General features: G+C 42.5%; 1 protein-coding gene across 1 annotated transcript in view; it reads left to right on the top strand.

Annotated features, from left to right (window-relative positions):
* The first annotated feature begins 1,101 nt into the window (after positions 1-1,101).
* The window catches only part of aclya (ATP citrate lyase a), a 28,386-nt gene continuing 12,069 nt past the window's right edge, over positions 1,102-17,418 (top strand). The window contains exons 1-7 of the mRNA XM_015974653.3: positions 1,102-1,256; positions 7,369-7,538; positions 9,615-9,737; positions 10,858-10,920; positions 11,041-11,231; positions 14,110-14,189; positions 14,697-14,827. Of these exons, the coding sequence (XP_015830139.1) occupies positions 7,380-7,538; positions 9,615-9,737; positions 10,858-10,920; positions 11,041-11,231; positions 14,110-14,189; positions 14,697-14,827 (747 nt within the window). The 5' untranslated portion in view covers positions 1,102-1,256; positions 7,369-7,379. The remainder of the gene's footprint in view (positions 1,257-7,368; positions 7,539-9,614; positions 9,738-10,857; positions 10,921-11,040; positions 11,232-14,109; positions 14,190-14,696; positions 14,828-17,418) is intronic.

Here is a 17,418-nt window from a genome sequence, read left to right as displayed (position 1 = left end):
CTTCGTGCAGTTGGGTTTCTACACAGGACTGTTGGCACCGTCTGAACACTCCCTCACTGTGGGTGCTAGCGATTTACTGAAGGCACCACCAGGGGGTGCTAGTGACTGCTGAGGGAAGATAAAACAGTTGGGTGTGTGTGTGTGTGGTCGGTCACAATTGGTTTACTATTGTGGACGTTTTTAGTAGAGCGTGGCTTCAGAGAGGGAAAACAAATCCACACAACTGACTTCAGTTTGGCTTTATACCTGTGAGGTGTAAATGCTGCAGGTCTCAGGTGTTTCTCAATGATGAAACTGAGATGGGAGAATTCCTCACAAATAACCAGAAATTCATCTGTATATTAAACTTGAGTCAAGTGCAGCTTCCTGATGGAAGTTTGGGGTTATTTTAGGCCTTTTGCTGCCCTATAATAACACACAGCTCAGTGTTGCATCACTTGTGACCTTAAAAATGTCAGTGAGCCATGAATAGTTGTCATCCCATCTCAGTTTTGTAAAATGATGAACTGAATTGGCTATTGCATTAAAAAGAATAACTACTTTTATTTACGGGCTTTTATGAGGTTTAGTAATATTTATGCCTTTGAATGTTTAATTTTCAGCATTTTTATTTGTATGCCTGATATTTTCTCCTTTTTCACATACAGCTTTACTTAAATTTTCTTGTAATTTCTTCAGCTTTAAAAAAAATCAAGCATTTGGGTTTTCTTTTTTTCTTGCTTTATGAACAAATTGGGCATTTTTTTACATTTTATTTGTGCAAATTTTGCACTGAAGTTTAGAACGAGACAAGTTATTGCCAAATTGTTTTAGGTTAACAGATCAAATCCACATATTTCCCAATTTCTTGGTGACGTTCTGGGGAAATAGAAAATGGAACATAAAGTTTAAAGTTGCAACTTCAGCTCAAAAACAAAAGCTAAAAGTGTCATTTAGACTTTCAAAGCCTCTTTTATCACAAGTTATTTTAATCTCATCTCAAATCTAAAATTTCGACAATATGTCGTGAAATGTTTGTCTAGTTGTGAATGTTCCTGCGGTCCATGAACGCAGCAGGGAAGCGCCGGCGGAGTGAGCCAATCAGAAGCCAGGAGACATCAGCCAAGCCTGTCGGCTGATGAACGCTGGACACAAAACCAGAACCCCCTCCTCTCTCCAGTGGTTCTGCTCAGGTTGTCCAAGGCGGGCTGAGCCGACACATCCACCCGTTACCGACCTCTGTCACCGGGGCAGAAAGAAAACAACCAGGAAACAAGGTAAACAAATAACTAAATACGCAATATTACTTATAGGTAATTTAACTGTTTCGATTTTAAAATCTTAATTGTTTAAATTTAAGTTCTTCACTTTTAACATAATAATTTTACTTGTATTATTTTACCTTTATTGTACTTGTACATTGCAATCATTTTAATAAATTAGTATATTTAAAGCGTCAGAAGATTTGTCTGGCTGGTGTGAGGAATTAAAGTTGTCTGGAACCTTACATGACTCAGTCTTTTATAACCATACAGGTGTGACTGTGTTTTTGTTCAGCTGTCATGATTTAGAGTTACCTGGAGCTTCATCCCTGCCAGGCAACAATAGCCTGTAACTTGTGATTCTGTCAAGTATCTTGTCCAGTTTCACCACGAAAAAACCAAACATGCACATTATACATCACAACATGTGGTTTCATTATAAATACTGTTTTTAGTTTTATTTGCAGTTTTCATACAGAGTAGACTGAGTCTTGTTTTGAGTGATACAGGGATGTAGTTACCATGGTGACTCTAATGAGCTACTGGCTGCAACTTTACCATTTCTGTGGTCCTGAGTTACTTTTAAAAATCTCACAGTTTTATATATATATATATATATATATATATATATATATATATATATATATATAGAGAGAGAGAGAGAGAGAGAGAGAGAGAGAGAGAGAGAGAGAGAGAGAGAGAGAGAGAGAGACCAGTTTCCTTGTCTGGGGATCGGACCGCCAAGGCTCCCGCCTCGGTCTGCCACCTGATCCACACTACACCGGACCCTTCATGTTCCTCCTGCGGGTGGTTGGTCCGCAGTTGGATGAGTCCATGTATCTGGTTTGGGCTGGGCCCGGCCAGGCCCCATGGGCAAAAGCCTGGCCACCAGGCGCTCCCCCACGGGCCCCAACCCCAGGCCTGGCTCCAGGGTGGGACCCCGGTAACCCTCCGGGCCGGGTACTCCGACTCCTTGATAGTTCATCCATGAAAGATCCTCGACCGGAAAAGGGCGGCTTGCCAACTCCAGGTCGGGGGAGAGGTCCTACCTCAAGTGGAGGAGTTTAAGTATCTCGGGGTCTTGTTCACGAGTGAGGGTAGGGGGGATCGGGAGATTGACAGGCGGATTGGTTCGGCGTCTGCAGTGATGCGGACGCTGAGCCGATCTGTCGTGGTGAAGAGGGAGCTGAGCCAGAAAGCCAGGCTCTCGATTTACCGGTCGATCTACGTCCCAATCCTCACCTATGGTCATGAGCTTTGGGTAATGACCGAAAGAACGAGATCGCGGATACAAGCGGCCAAAATGAGTTCCCTCCGTAGGGTGGCCGGGCTCAGCCTTAGAGATAGGGTGAGGAGCTCGGACATTCGGGAGGGACTCGGAGTAGAACCGCTGCTCCTCCGGATCAAAAGGTGTCAGTTGAGGTGGTTTGGGCATCTGGTCAGGATGCCTCCTGGACGCCTCCCTGGGGAGGTGTTTCGGGCGTGTCCTGCCGTCAGGAGGCCCCCGGGTCGACCCAGGACACGTTGGAGAGGTTACATCTCCAATCTGGTCCGGGAACGCCTTGGGGTCCTGCCGGAGGAGCTGGTGGAGGTAGCCGGGGAGAGGACGGTCTGGAGCTCTCTAGTGGGATGCTGCCCTCGCGACCCGGACCCGGATAAGCGGAGGAAGACGACGACGACAAAGATATATATATATATATATATATATATATATTTATATAGATATATATATATATATATATATATATCTGATTAGACTATAAAAAGTTGATGTTGGCATTTCTGCATGAGCATCCTTTAAAATGTTTCTAAGCACCTTTCAGTTAACTAAATTTCTGTCTTGTGCACCGTTGTTAGTGTGACTTTAAACACCTCTGACTGCTCAGTTAGTCAGACAACACGGATGATGAATGAAGCCTGGGTGAGTTTTGAGATGAAACCACATCTGGCCGGACTGGAAGCAGCGTTCTGGTGGCTAAAGAACAGCAGTGATCAATAGTGAGCGAGGTCCTTGGCAGTCCCGCTAATCCATTTAGGAAATGAGTGCCAGGGCTGCAGGGGAAACTGTTGTGGTCCTCATCAGGGCTTTCAGCCTAATGAAACACCACAGCTGCTCCATCCCTGCAAGGAGCTGTCAAGCATTTAAAGGTGGTGTTTGGTCACGACTGTAGAGTATGCTCGGTTTAATAAGGCTGCCAATTTAATTCCAGGTACAAGAAAATGAAAATACTTGCCTCCGGTGACTCCGGTAGTTGTATATAGATGTGCATCAGCGATCATTGCAGACGGAAATACTTGAGATACGATGTAAATTTCATCCTCTTATTTTCTCAATTACATATTATTTTTATTGTAAAATGTTGAACGTTTATGAAACGAAAAAGGCCTTTTCCTCAGAAATCCAGTTACGTAAATAGTTTATATCTAGCCCAGCAACTTATACCCTTATATTAATCTCTTATTATTATTTAAAATGACAAGATCAGGAATAAAACAACATGACCCGAATAGCTGGTGTGTGTTGGACACTGGGTCAGTGAGAGAAATATGACCAAAGGTCTCAACTCCACCCTCTGTTGCAGTAAAATTTATAGATTTTATTTATGATTGTAAACACGTGACTTCCGTTGCAAACTGCAAATGAAGGAAACAGAGTTTATAATGTGTGTTTTAATGCTTTTTCCATGTTTTTGTGTAAATGTTTTGTGTTGGAGTCTCTAGATGTGTCTAAGCAGCAAATAACTAAACATTTTTAGTGATGATAATGGAGTTCGCTTAAAGAGCATCAGAATGAAACTCAGAAGCAATGTGACTTTACAGCTGAATAGAAGACTTAAACTACTGGATATGTTTTCTTAAAGCCTTCAGGAAGTAATCTGCACTCATAAACCTACAACTGACTAACCTTTGGAGTCAACCTAGTTCTGTTTTAGCCAGTCAACTTTAACCCTCTCAGGCTCAAAGTAAGTTTTGATAAAAGGACGAACAACTAAGTCCTTCAGGGGAACTTCTGAGTTTAAAAATGCTCATGAAATACGTGTGTGGAGTAACCAGGTAGGTAGGTTTTAACGTTGCAAATCTGCAACGCCTGCCTCCAGAGGGTTAAAGGTGTGGAACACTGAAAAATCATTTTTAATGTTTATTTCTGATTATAATCAGTCACTCAGAGTTTTCTTCCCCTACACCTATCTCCTGCATTATCTTCCGACTCTAGGATTGGAAAGTCCTGACAGGTCTACGTCACACTGTCACTTAACATTCATGGACTCATCCATCTTGACTCACGACGGGGAAGGCTGTTTTTGGTTTAGCATCCAGGAAACAGCAGAGCACGTCTTAGCTTGTAGAAGCTAACTGTTAGCATTAGCACCTCCACCACACAGCGTTATTTGACAAAGTCAGCGGTAGAGTCACATTGTTATTAGCCTATCAGGGGCGAGATGTCCAAATATCAGGAACTAAGACTCCAAATCCTGTTGTGTTACCCCCAAATTCCACTACCTCCGCTCCACTCCGACACGAACGCCGGAGCAAAATCGGTCCCGTTGTAGTCAATCAGAGCAATTCCACTACTGCGGCCGTGCTCCGGCAGTGCGGCGCCATGCGCCGCCCTCTGTTCCGGCATCCGACAAAAATAGAATCGATCCTATTTTTGCCGGACGCCGGAGCACCTCCGCAGTAAATGGACAGAAATCACAACCGTCCAACAGGAAAAGGAGCAAGCACACTTTCCGTTTTTCACAATAAATCGATAAACAAAACGCGTTTTTTGTTTCATATGCACAGGTTTAACAACTTTTAACAACTATCAATGGCGGCTGAAGTTTAAATGCACAAAAGTAAGCCATAAATACAGTTTCCACTATCAAAGTAGTCACACTTTGTTGATCCAAACACTGCTGATCTCTCAGCACAAATGATGGGCAGATTAAACAGTTCATTTCGATGCTTCTCCCACACAACGGGTGTTTGGATCTAACTTCCGCGTTTATTGCTCGGACTGTATCGCAAGATCTCGAAAATCCCGCGCATGCTTGTTTGTCCACCTCAGGTCTCCGCACCGGAGCGGAGCCGTTGTAGAGCGGGTACCAGTAAAAATTGAGTTCGGAAGCGAGCGGCTGCGGAAGGCGGGGGCGGACCGGAGCGGAGGTAGTGGAATTTGGGGGTAAAGCTTTCCTCTGATGTTCCTGAAACAACAACATCTGAGGGTTTTTTTTACCCAGAGTATGACTTTGCAAGGCATTCATTCCTACTATAAAGACCACTGCAAATGTATTGATTACATGAGTGTCCCACACCTTTAGCATGTCTCTAACTCAGTCAGCTTCATAGATATTGGGCTAAAATGTAGCATTTTTGTAGCTGAGGGTCCTTCACTTCACATGTTCTAAATGCTAACAGATCACATGAGATATTGCTATATTGCAAACATGATTTTCAAGATTCCCCCAAATAGGATTGTCACGGTAACCGGTGTAGCGGTAAACCCCGGTAAAAAAGTTGACCATAATAACAGCCGTCTTGTTTTTTTAAAATATATATCTCGGTGGGTTTACCGTGGCTGCGGTGTAGGCGCGGTGACCCTTACCAGACACCGTATCATCTGTTCTGTGCACTTTGTTGTTTACAACCAAAACTTTCTTGAAGCTAAAGCTGAAATAATGGTCAAAGGAGGAGACGGCAGCGCTCTGAACATTTATTATCCCTCAAAGAAGACAAAGTGGGAAGTATGGACATGTTTTGGATATTTGAAGAATGCCGAGGGACAGCTGATAGAAGACGGCTATCCTGTTTGCAGCACGTACAGAAAAAGTGTCTGTGAAAGGCAGCAACGCTTCAAATCTCATGACACATCTGCGTGACCATCACCCACAACTCTACAGTCAACGCAAGGCAAGCTAACGTTAGTGTTTTAGCTAAAATGCGTGATCCGAGGATTTGGGTTGAGGGAGAATGCAACGAGTCGCTATATAAAGCAGCCGCAGCGCCGCTACCTGCATATAAACCGTGTCGCGGACACCGCCATGTTGAAATGACGCTACGCATTACGGGGCTCCCAGAGGCAGATAAGAGTTGGTCTCTCTCCGAGAATAATTATGAATTTAACAATGATTACTGCCTGATGACATTTTCCCACATCTGCAAAGCTCACTGGAAGGACACAAACCGAGGACAATATTTTCCTGATATAGGGTTTATTACTCAAGTAAGGGTAAAAAAAGTATCTGATTAGAAGGCTACTTGAGTACTGAGTATCATCTGATCTAATATTTTTTAAATGATGACATCAAACAGACAAAATAAGAAGTTATGGGCAAATATTGTATTTTAAAGACTAAAGGGCAAAAATGTAAACAAATAAACAACATAATTGCAAAATAACACATTTTAGGCAAACACAAACTGAGGACAATACAGGGTTTATTTAGTTGTCTGAAAATGTAACACGTTTAAAAAAAATACCGCGACTATACCGAAAAACGTGTTAATTTGGGGTCACAATAACTGAGGTAAAAAGTTCACACCGTGACAACCCTAGTCCCAAAACATTATTTCATGTAATATTATCATAGTTAAAAGTCGATGTATGAATCAATCAATCAAAGCTTTATTTATAATGATGATGTATGAAAGGCTGTACATTCCTTCAATTTTTGACCTTTTTTAAATAAATTATTTCTATTAATTCTGTGTGATCGATTACTTATGTTTGAGAGAAACGTTCTCAAAAGTCGTGTCCAACATGAATCTGGTGCAAAAGTCCATTTATGTCAGTAATTCAACAGAAAGGTGAGACAGACTCATTAAAGCCAGACATTTCAAGCCTTTATTTGTTATGATTGTGATGATTATGACTTCATGCATATGAAAACCCCACATTCAAAATCCCAGACAGCTAGAATATTGTGAAAAGGTTCAATATCCTAGACTCAAAGTGTCACCCTCTAATCAGCTCATCAATCCTGAACACCTGCAAAGGCTTCCTGAGCCTTGAGATGGTCTTTCAGTCTAAGCTGAATCACTGAAATAAAGAATAACCATATTCTCATTTCTCCAAGTCCACCTTTATGGCGTTTTGGTAGTTTTACATTTTGTTTATCTCTCTGTGAATTTCCTCTTCCTCCAGCCTGAACCATCATGTCAGCCAAAGCCATCTCAGAACAGACAGGAAAGGAGTTCCTCTACAGGCACATTTGCACTTCGGCGCCGGTCCAGAACAAGTTTCGCTACGCCAACGTGACGGCTGAGACCGACTTTGACCGACTGGCTCAGGAGCACCCATGGCTGCTCACGGAGGTGAGAGCAGCATATGAGCGTAAATCAGCTCCATGTTGGGTTTATGAGGTATCTTTACCTGGTATCTGGTACTCTTGTACCAGCTCCGCTGGAGCCGAGTGGCCTCTTGGTGCGCGTTAGCTGTAATAACAGACAGCAGAGGGATGGATCAGTTCTATTAGAGGGAACAAAGTGGAGGAAAGACTCCGGAAATACATTCCTCAGAGCTGGGTTTGGGTTCTTGTTTTTGCCTGCTGTATTAAAAGCTGATTTAATTACTCGTCTGGCTGTAAGACGTCAGCGTGCTGCTCCCCTGCCTCTCAGATGAAGGGCTTTATCAGGAAGGTTAAAGGAGGATTTGGAGAGCAGATCCACGGAGATGCTGGCTGCTGAACTGATTAGAAAATCACATTAACTTTCACCCTCGACCCGCTCCTCTTTGCTCACTGGCGAGCACCCAGATAGTAATGGCTGCTCTGTCATGAGTCATTCCCTTCAGCTGACTTATAGAGGAGATGGAGGCTTCGCCCAGCAGGAAGGGCTTTCATTTAGCTCTTATTTCACGAGTAGAAGATTAGAAATTTGTTCTTAAATAAAGCACAACTCATCTATCGGAATGAGGAGGCAAATATATCTGATTCTGAATTCATTTAGTGCCTGGTACTGAAACTGTGTTTTTAAATGAGTGGTGGCTGATGGCCCTTAAAAGTCATGAAATTATAAAATGATCATAAGTATCATAAAACAAGTGGAAGATTATTATGAATTTGACTTAAAAAAGGAGAAAAACACAAAAGATTGAGGTAAAAACCATTTTAAATGGACCCCAATAATCTGGACAGAATCAGATTGCTCCAGGGATGCAGGTGAAATACATTCCTGAGATGTTGTGTTAATGTTGATCTTCTCAGCACATTTTTGTGATTTGTATTTGATTTCTCGTGTAAATTTTGTTCCAAACAACACCAAGCATGCCAAATAAGCCTTTTACCTACAGCTTTATGTAATGTAATTATGTGATAAATTGCCTCTATGCCCTTTTTGACTATAGGCTGACCGATATATCGGGCTGATATACTCAATTTTTCTATATAGGCCACTGGCCAAAATGAATTTTAAAAGCAGATTTTTTTTAAATCAGTAACTCTGGATAATCCATCCTATTTAGATGGAGGCATGTTGGAGGCAGGGCAAGGGAGAGCCGTCTTTACCGACTGTACACTCCACCTCCCTCTACTCCCCCACTTGTCCAGATTTAGGCTAACATCAGATTTTAACCATAGGCCCTATCAAATAAAAATGTTTTAAGCCTAGTCTTAAAAGTAGACAAGATTTCTGCCTCACAGACTAAAGCTGGGGGCTGGTTCCACAAGAAAGGAGCCTGATAACTAAAAGATCTGCCTCCCATCCTAATTTTAGATATTCTGGGAACCACCAGTAAACCTGCAGTCTGAGAGCGAAGTGCTCGGCTAGGAACGTATGGAACAATCCGATCACTGATGTATGATGGAGCTTGATTATTAAGAGCTTTATATGTGAGAAGGAGGATCTTAAAATCTATTCTGAATTTAACAGGTAGCCAATGTAGGGAAGCTAAGACAGGAGCGATATGATCTCTCTTTTTAATTCTCATCAGAACTCTAGCTGCAGCATTTTGGACAAGCTGAAGACTTTTAACTACATTCTGTGGACTTCCTGAGAGTAATGAATTACAGTAATCCAGTCTTGATGTAATAAATGCATGAACTAGTTTTTCAGCATCACTCCTGGAAAGGATGCTTCTAATCTAAGCAATATTCCAGAGGTGGAAAAAGGAAATCCTACAAACCTGTTTAACCTGGGATTTGAATGACATGTCCTGGTCAACGATAACACCAAGGTTCCTTACTTTGTTCTTGGAGATTAATGTAATGCCATTCAGGTCAGGCGATTGGCTAAGCAATTTCCTTTTCTGGATTTCTGGTCCAAAGATGAGAACTTCCGTCTTGTCTTGATTTGAAAGCACAAAGTTTAGAGTCATCCAATGTTTTATGTCCTCAAGACAAGCCTGCATGTAATCTACCCAACCGATCTGACTGTTGACCCTCCTCTTTGCAGAGGCTGGTGGTGAAGCCGGACCAGCTGATCAAGAGGAGAGGGAAGCTGGGTCTGGTTGGAGTCAACCTGGACCTGAACGGGGTCAAAGAGTGGCTGAAGCAGCGCCTCATGAGAGACACCATGGTTTGTCCTCTCTCTTCTCCCCTCCCCCTCCTGCTGCTTCTTCATTCCCTTTTCCTTCACTCCCCATCCCTTTGATACCTCTCTGATTAATTTGGTTTTATGGTTTGCACGCATTTTCTAAAAGATGGATATCTGTCTGAAAGGCTGCTGTTGACGTTGTGTGTGTGAGCCGGTGGTAAATCAGTCCAGTCAGCTGGGGCTAGAGTGGCCGCTGGACCAGCAGTCTCTCCATCAGTGTCACTCTGAGACGCTGCTTTGCCTCATAAACCAGGATGGATGGAAGAGAGAGAGAGAGAGAGCATGCGTGTGTGTGTGTGTGTGTGTGTGTGTGTGTGTGTGTGTGTGTGTGTGTGTGTGTGTGTGTGTGTGTGTGTGTGTGTGTGTGTGTGATATTTTAAAAGAGGTTTCTCCTCACTGACCAGATGAAGCTGTCAGCAGCAGCGTATGAGAACAAGCATGGCTGTTTTCTGGGGAAGAAGTCGTTTTTATTGTTCTCTCAGAGCGGGATGAAGTCATTACACAGATAAATTACCTTTATTAGTGTGATTCATAGTTCTGCTGGACTTACAGTAACTCTTCGGGCTATGTTGGATTTCTTCTGTTACAGAAAGTGTTTGAGTGGTTTTCATAAATTGCTACCCTTTTACATCCTAAAATATTCCTTAAAAGTGTTACATTTTTGTTCAAATGATAGAATAAAACTGACTTATAATAAAACTGCATGCATATTATATTTGTTCTTCTGTTACCATGAAGCAGTTACCTGATTTATCTACAGACACGAGCCTCTTAAGGCCATCAGTCAGATCACCGTTTACCTTTATGCTCCTGTCTCCCTCGCCTTTCTCTTGTTTCATTCTCAGCCACCCCCCCCCCCCCAGTGACAGCTTCCACTGAATGAGCTGCCGCTCCGTGTGACACCTTTCCTTTTTTTGCCCTCTAAAATGTCAGTTTGTTTGTGTCTAGCGGTGGACTTTCGTCATTATAATTTCCTCCCTGCAGCACATTTATTGTGCCTGAAAACAAATCAAGGTCCATTTACAATTTTGTAATCCCATTACATTGAGTGTCAGTTTGTGTAATGTATTGTCTCCTCCTGACCTGTTCTGCTGATCCTCAGGTGGGAAAAGCCAAAGGAATTCTCAAGAACTTCCTGATCGAGCCGTTTGTCCCTCATAAGCAGGTGAACCACCCATCGTGCCGTCTTAAAATTTCTGATTCCAGTTCAGATTTGAGACGCTTCACTGGTTTGGTGACAGAAACTGCTGCAGCAGCGTTTGTTCTTTACTGGTCTGTTGCTCAGGTGGAGGAGTTCTACCTGTGCGTGTACGCAGCTCGAGAGGGGGACTACGTGCTGTTTCACCACGAGGGTGGTGTGGATGTCGGAGATGTGGATGCCAAGGCGCAGAAACTACTGATTAGAGTGGATGAAAAGATCAGTGAAGAGCAGGTGAAAAAGGAACTGCTGGCCAAGGCTCCCGCTGACAAGAAAGGGTGAGATTAACTCAAGGAACCGCCATGCAGACCTCCTATGATGCGGAGAAGGAAGAAATGTAAACATTTTAGATGTATGAGCTTTAAAATAAATCGTGAAAACTGTGTTCTGAATAGAAAATCATTTGGCTGCTTGATTATGAAAAAAGTCTGTTTTCATAAACAAGTAGGCCTGATGATTTTCAGTAATAATATTTGAAAATAATACAATTATACAAAATAGCGCAAAAACATTTTTTAAAACAAAATAAAGACAAAATAGCACTAAACGATCCCTGATCACAGCTGATTAACACAAACCTTAAGTATTGGGGCATAAAAATCACATTTAATTCTCATATTCATCCAAAAACACACTGCTGTGTGACTCTTCAAAATAAAAGCATCAAAAGTTTCCCTGTACAACCCCAGAAAGTTTAACTGTGTAAGGCACGCCTGGTCTCATACTAAAGGCTGCAGAATGCAGCTTATGTGACCAGGTAGCAGAATTATGTTGTTTGGTGCAGATTATCAATTAAAAGATCAAAATTGCTTTTATTGGACTAGAACCCCCTAGTTGTCCACAAAAAAACCTAGCATCAGGCCTTTTTTGAATAATAAAAAAATGTTTCTGTAATGTCAAGACATTATATTTAAAGACACCAGCTAATTATACCTACTTGGTCAGTCAGTCACACAAAGGAAACATGGACAGACAGTGCTTCTGTAAATGAAGAGAGGGGCTACTACAGTAGCTCAGGGTTCCAAACAGGAAGTGACTTCACATGTAAATTTTGATGTTTCTGTTATGAAATAAAACTATATAATAAAAAAATCGCACGACTGTGCATCACGAAGCATGTAAGGGTCATGGTATTTTTAATGCATGTTGTTTTGCCTTCATTCTGCCAGCTTTATTTACTCTAATCTTATAAAACACCACCACAAGACGACCTTTAAGTGCACATCATTTGGAAATCAAGTCTAAATAAGAAAATGGTTACAAAACAAATGTGGCATAAAGCATTTCATAATAACTGTTTGTGAACTACGTCATTTTTGGGATTGTTTGAAGCCAAAAGTGAAATGGAAATCTAAAGGTGGGTACTGCGTAGTCCTAATACTGATGGATTGGGAGCCCTCTCGTGTACTGGGAGACATAAATGACCACATGGTTCCATTAAACAAATGACATTTTCCTCTTTAGCGCTGCTAGTCTCCAGTCAGCCCCCACCCACAGACATTTTCCATTCATACCACATCTGTGTGTTTTGATACAAGAGGATATAGTTCCTCTCCCTCCATCGACCTCTCCTATCCATCTCTCTCTGTGGGTGTAGTCTCTGGACAGACTCGCTGTGTCAGCTGACATTGAAGAGGCAACCCCTGATATCCCCCCCCCCCCCCCCCCCACACACACACACACACCTTCTCCACCACCCCCTCATCAGAAGCCGACAGCAGGGAGGTAGAGTCTCTCTGGGGTTATGTTTGTCTCTGCTGGCTGCTTCTGCTCTCACAAAGTCTCTGAGCTGCCGACTGAACTGACAGGAAGGCCCTACACTCCCCCCACCCCCGCCTGTTTATTTTGACATGTTACGCAAAAAGATGCACAACAAAGATGCATTGTTTTGTTCTTTTATTGGAGCAACGTGTTTGCAGCTAGTTTACAGGGGGCTGGTTTCTTGTTCAGCTCAGATCTTTAGTGAAATTCTGTCTCAGGACACACTCCGCTGCAGACCCCCTGTGGACAGAACCATGTCACGTGTACTAGAACATTAGATGTGGATCATCTAGTCAAGTCACCAATCAGAACCTCATTACAGAAATTAAACTTGTGCTGGAGTGTTTTTGCAAATAAATTTGTTGTAAACAAACAGGCATCCTTCAGACTGTAACGCGTGTATTTCTGTCTCACCTGTGATTTTAGAGCTCTATAGAAATAAATCTGACTACCGTAATTCCTGGACTACAGAGCGCACCTCAATATAAGCCGCACCGGGCTAAAAGCCGCAGATATCTACTGAAGTGAAAACGTAGTTTAACCGAACGTAACTGAACTGATCAGTATCAAACAAAACAGAAAAGTTATTGATTAGTTTATTCATCGTCCTCCTGCGCTCTGAAACCACTGAAGTCATCATCTTCAGTGTCGGAGTTGAACAGCCTCAGAAGAGCTTCGTCACGTACCTTTTCTGTGTCGCTGTCGTTATCCCCGGGTGAAGCTGGGAAAACAAGCAGAGCCATTTTACTGTGAAAAAAATCCTCCTGGGCGCTTTCCGTAGCGCTCCTTTAACCATTCCTTCATTAGACTTTCCAGCATCCATCCTTTCTGGTTGACTAAAGCCGCGTGGTTCAAAGCGCGGGAAAAAGTTGCGGCTTATAGTCCGGAATATACGGTAAATATGTTATAATCTAAGATGAAACATTATGCGTTATTTATTTGTAAAGAAAATCAGGATCTAATTCTCGTTAGTCACCGTGGTAATGAGTGGCTCATTATGATCCCCATGGTAACCACACACCCGTGTCTCTCACTCCCTGACTGTAAGCAGAGAGTCAAAAAGAAACTGAAAAGTTGGATTTTCTCACCTGCTTCACCAAAATCACACTTTTTGTCTATGAGGGGATGTGTTTGTACAAACTAGAGCTGCCCACAGTCCCTGCACTCTCACACGAAGTAAACCTCATGTTCTGATGAGTGACACTTTTTCCAGATTGCAGCAGCTGCTCTTCAGAACAAACGCCCTCGATTCTGACAGTCGTGTTTTACAGTAACCTCAAATACAGTCAATCAAACTTTGAAAGAAAAAGAGTTAAGTCAAAGTTTTCTTCATCCTGTAATTGTTTACTGACATGACATTCAGAAGTCACAGTTTCCCTTTGAACTGTTTTGCAGAGTTCTCGCCGGCTTCATCGTTGGACTCTTCAACCTGTACGAGGACCTTTTCTTCACATACCTGGAGATCAACCCTCTGGGTAGGTTAGATAATCTACAACAACAAGAACTCAATCTCAAAATGCGTTTTATAAGATCATCTTCGCTTTACTCACATCGGCTCGTCCATATGTGGTCAGGTTATGAAACAGGAACGAAGACATCAGAGGAAAGTAGATTTCATCATAAAGCAGAAGATTCTGCTACATTTTTAACACAGAGGGAGGAAATTATTAAATATTTCATGCTCTTTCTGTTTGATGATTGTGTGTGTGTGTGTGTGTGTGTGTGTGTGTGTGTGTGTGTTTGTGTGTGTGTGATTTAGTAATTGGGTGCCCTCTGGCAGCTGTTCATGTGGCTGCAGCTTTGATATCCAGCCACTTCCTTCCCACCTTCCCCCCTCCCGCAGCTCCTGCTGGGGCAGCAGAAACGTGCGTCAGCGACGTCTGAGCACGAACCTCCATACCTCGGCCTCCTTTTAGAGATGACATCTTTGCAGGTGGGTGTTGGGAGTTTTGACCCTAAACGTGATTTTCCTGCCTCCTCAGTGGTCACTAAAGATGGAGTGTATGTGCTGGACATGGCTGCAAAGATCGACGCCACTGCTGATTACATCTGTAAATCCAAGTGGGGTGACGTGGAGTTTCCTCCTCCCTTTGGCAGAGAAGCCTATCCTGAGGTGAGGAGGAATTAGAGAGTCAGATCTTGTGTTCTTGTGAGCAAAACTATGTACAGAGGGAGTTTGGCCAGAGGTATAACAGACCACATGACTTATCCCTATGATTTTACTGTCACATGCAAACATAGTGAAATCACAATCTGTAATTGACACACTGGTTTCAGTTCTGGACCACCAACGGTTTGTAGCCCAGGACCAACATTGCGGCTTTTGAATCTCATTAAACTGACGTCAGTTCTTCGTGACTCCTTCAAAAGATCAGGAAAGTGCCTGATATCATCTCTGCTGGTGTCATTCTGCATCGATTCCCATGATGCAACAGCTACATTCTTTTGTCCGGTAGTTTTTTTTTTTTTAATATTTAGGAATTCTGCAATCTGACTAATGGCATGTGTTTTTATGCAACACTAATGTTGGCTGAGCTGTTACCTGTAGCACATGAATGCTAAATAATTAGCATTGATGCTAATAATCTAAAGCTCATAGTTTGTTCCAGAATTTTAAGATTCATCTTAAACTGTCACTAAACTTTATTATGCAGTTTGAGGGCAGATCTTTGAAAGACCACGCAGGACGAACTTTTATATGACAGTCCAAACAGTTTCCAACATGATTTGTACGTCCCACATTGGGCTGCCTGGTGGCACAGTTAGCACTGTTGCTATACAGCAATAAGGTCACAGGCTGAGCTCTTAGCTAGAGTCTTTCTCCAGTTTCCTCTGACCAAAACGTGCTAAATAACTCATAATCTTTGGATGAAAGCATCTGCCAAAGGAAGAAACATAAGCAAATTTTCTTTAGGTTAGTGTCGCACTAACTATAAAGCAATAGTGGCTAAAGTAGTAGCCCTGAGGAACCCCAATATTCAACACTGAGAAGGACGGTGGCAGTTGGAGGGAGCGGTGGCGCCAGTACTCGGCAGCCGCACCTCTGTCAGTGTGCCCCGGGGCAGCTGTGGCCACATAGCTCATCACCGTGTGTGTGTGTGTGTGTGTGTGTGTGTGTGTGTGTGTGTGTGTGTGTGTGTGTGTGTGTGTGTGTGTGTGTGTGTGTGTGTGTGTGTGTGTGTGTGTGTGTGTGTGCATGGGTGAATGACTGGTGTGTTGCAAAGCATTTTGGGGGGACTCTAGAAGGAGTTGTGTAAACACAGGACGTTTACCCTTTCACAAGCATCTTTCAGCAACCTTAATAATCTGGTTTAATTTAGTCTGAAACGGTGGAACCACCTGCAGACGGATCTACAAGATCATCAAACATCTGCGACCTTCTGACAAAGTCAAAACACCTAATCAGTGTTACACAAAACAACAGTCTGCAACCTTGACCACTTTTCACAAGCTTGCACTACAGTGTAACCGGCTAACCCGTCATGACTGAGACAAATTAGAAGCGTGGCTAAAAATAGTGAGGGTACTTGTTGAAGAGTCCGTGTTTACATGACGCGTTTGGATGACACGTGCTAGATCTGACCGAGACGGGTTGTCAGTGCAGCAGAAGGTCTAGACTAATTGGATGGCTGCGAGTGGAGACGTGAGGGACGGTGGGTGTCTTTGACTGGAGACTGCCAGCTGTTGTTCAGACTGCCTCAAACGTCCACTGATATGAATCACATCAGCTGTCATTTCCATTGGTGCTTACTTTGGTCCAGATCTGATTAAAATGATTTTTCCCTGACTTTACAAACTCTGAGTGCTACATCTCAGCCACTTCTAAACATCGAGCTAAAATTTCCCGTGTAAGAGTTCCTCACAACCGTAGTTCACTTACAGGGCATTTGAGATCTTCTGAGACCGTCTATGGTTGCACATGTTTTCAAGATTTGAACAGAATAACTGTAACTTCGTCGGATCTGGGTGGTGTGCAGTCATTCAGGGAATAACAGTGCCTCAATTTAGGGATGCACCGATCAGGTTTTTTGTTGCCGATCACCGATACCGATATCAAAGAATGCTGATCACCGATACCGATCACGTGGATTGGCCAGAAATTTTCTACAACATTATAATGAGTGCTACAAACTACATAATCTGGGAATAAAGGAAATGTAAGCTAATCTAAAATGGTCTGTATTAGGGTTGCCACGGTGTGAAAATTTAACCTCACGGTTATTGTGACCAAAATTACCACGGTTTTCGGTATTATCACGGTATTTTTTTTAAACGTGCTACATTTTCACACAATTAATTAAACCCTGTATGTCAGGAAATATTGTCCTCAGTTTGTGTCTAAATTTAGCCTAAAATGTGTTATTTTGTAATTATGTTGTTTATTTGTTTACATTTTCCCCTTTAGTCTTTAAAATACCAATATTTGCCCATAACTTCTTATTTTATGTCTGTTTGATGTCATCATTTTAAAAATATTAGACCAGATGATACTCAGTACTCAAGTAGCCTTCTAATCAGATACTTTTTTACCCTTACTTGAGTAATAAACCCTATATCAGGAAAATATTGTCCTCGGTTTGTGTCCTTCCAGTGAGCTTTGCAGATGTGGGAAAATGTCATCAGGCAGTAATCATTGTTAAATTCATAATTATTCTCGGAGAGAGACCAACTCTTATCTGCCCCTGGGAGCCCCGTAATGCATAG

This window comes from Nothobranchius furzeri, chromosome 5 (assembly GCF_043380555.1).
Source record: "Nothobranchius furzeri strain GRZ-AD chromosome 5, NfurGRZ-RIMD1, whole genome shotgun sequence".
NCBI lineage: Eukaryota > Metazoa > Chordata > Actinopteri > Cyprinodontiformes > Nothobranchiidae > Nothobranchius > Nothobranchius furzeri.
Note: the sequence above shows the minus strand (reverse complement) of the source record. Positions and strands in the feature narration are given on the sequence as shown.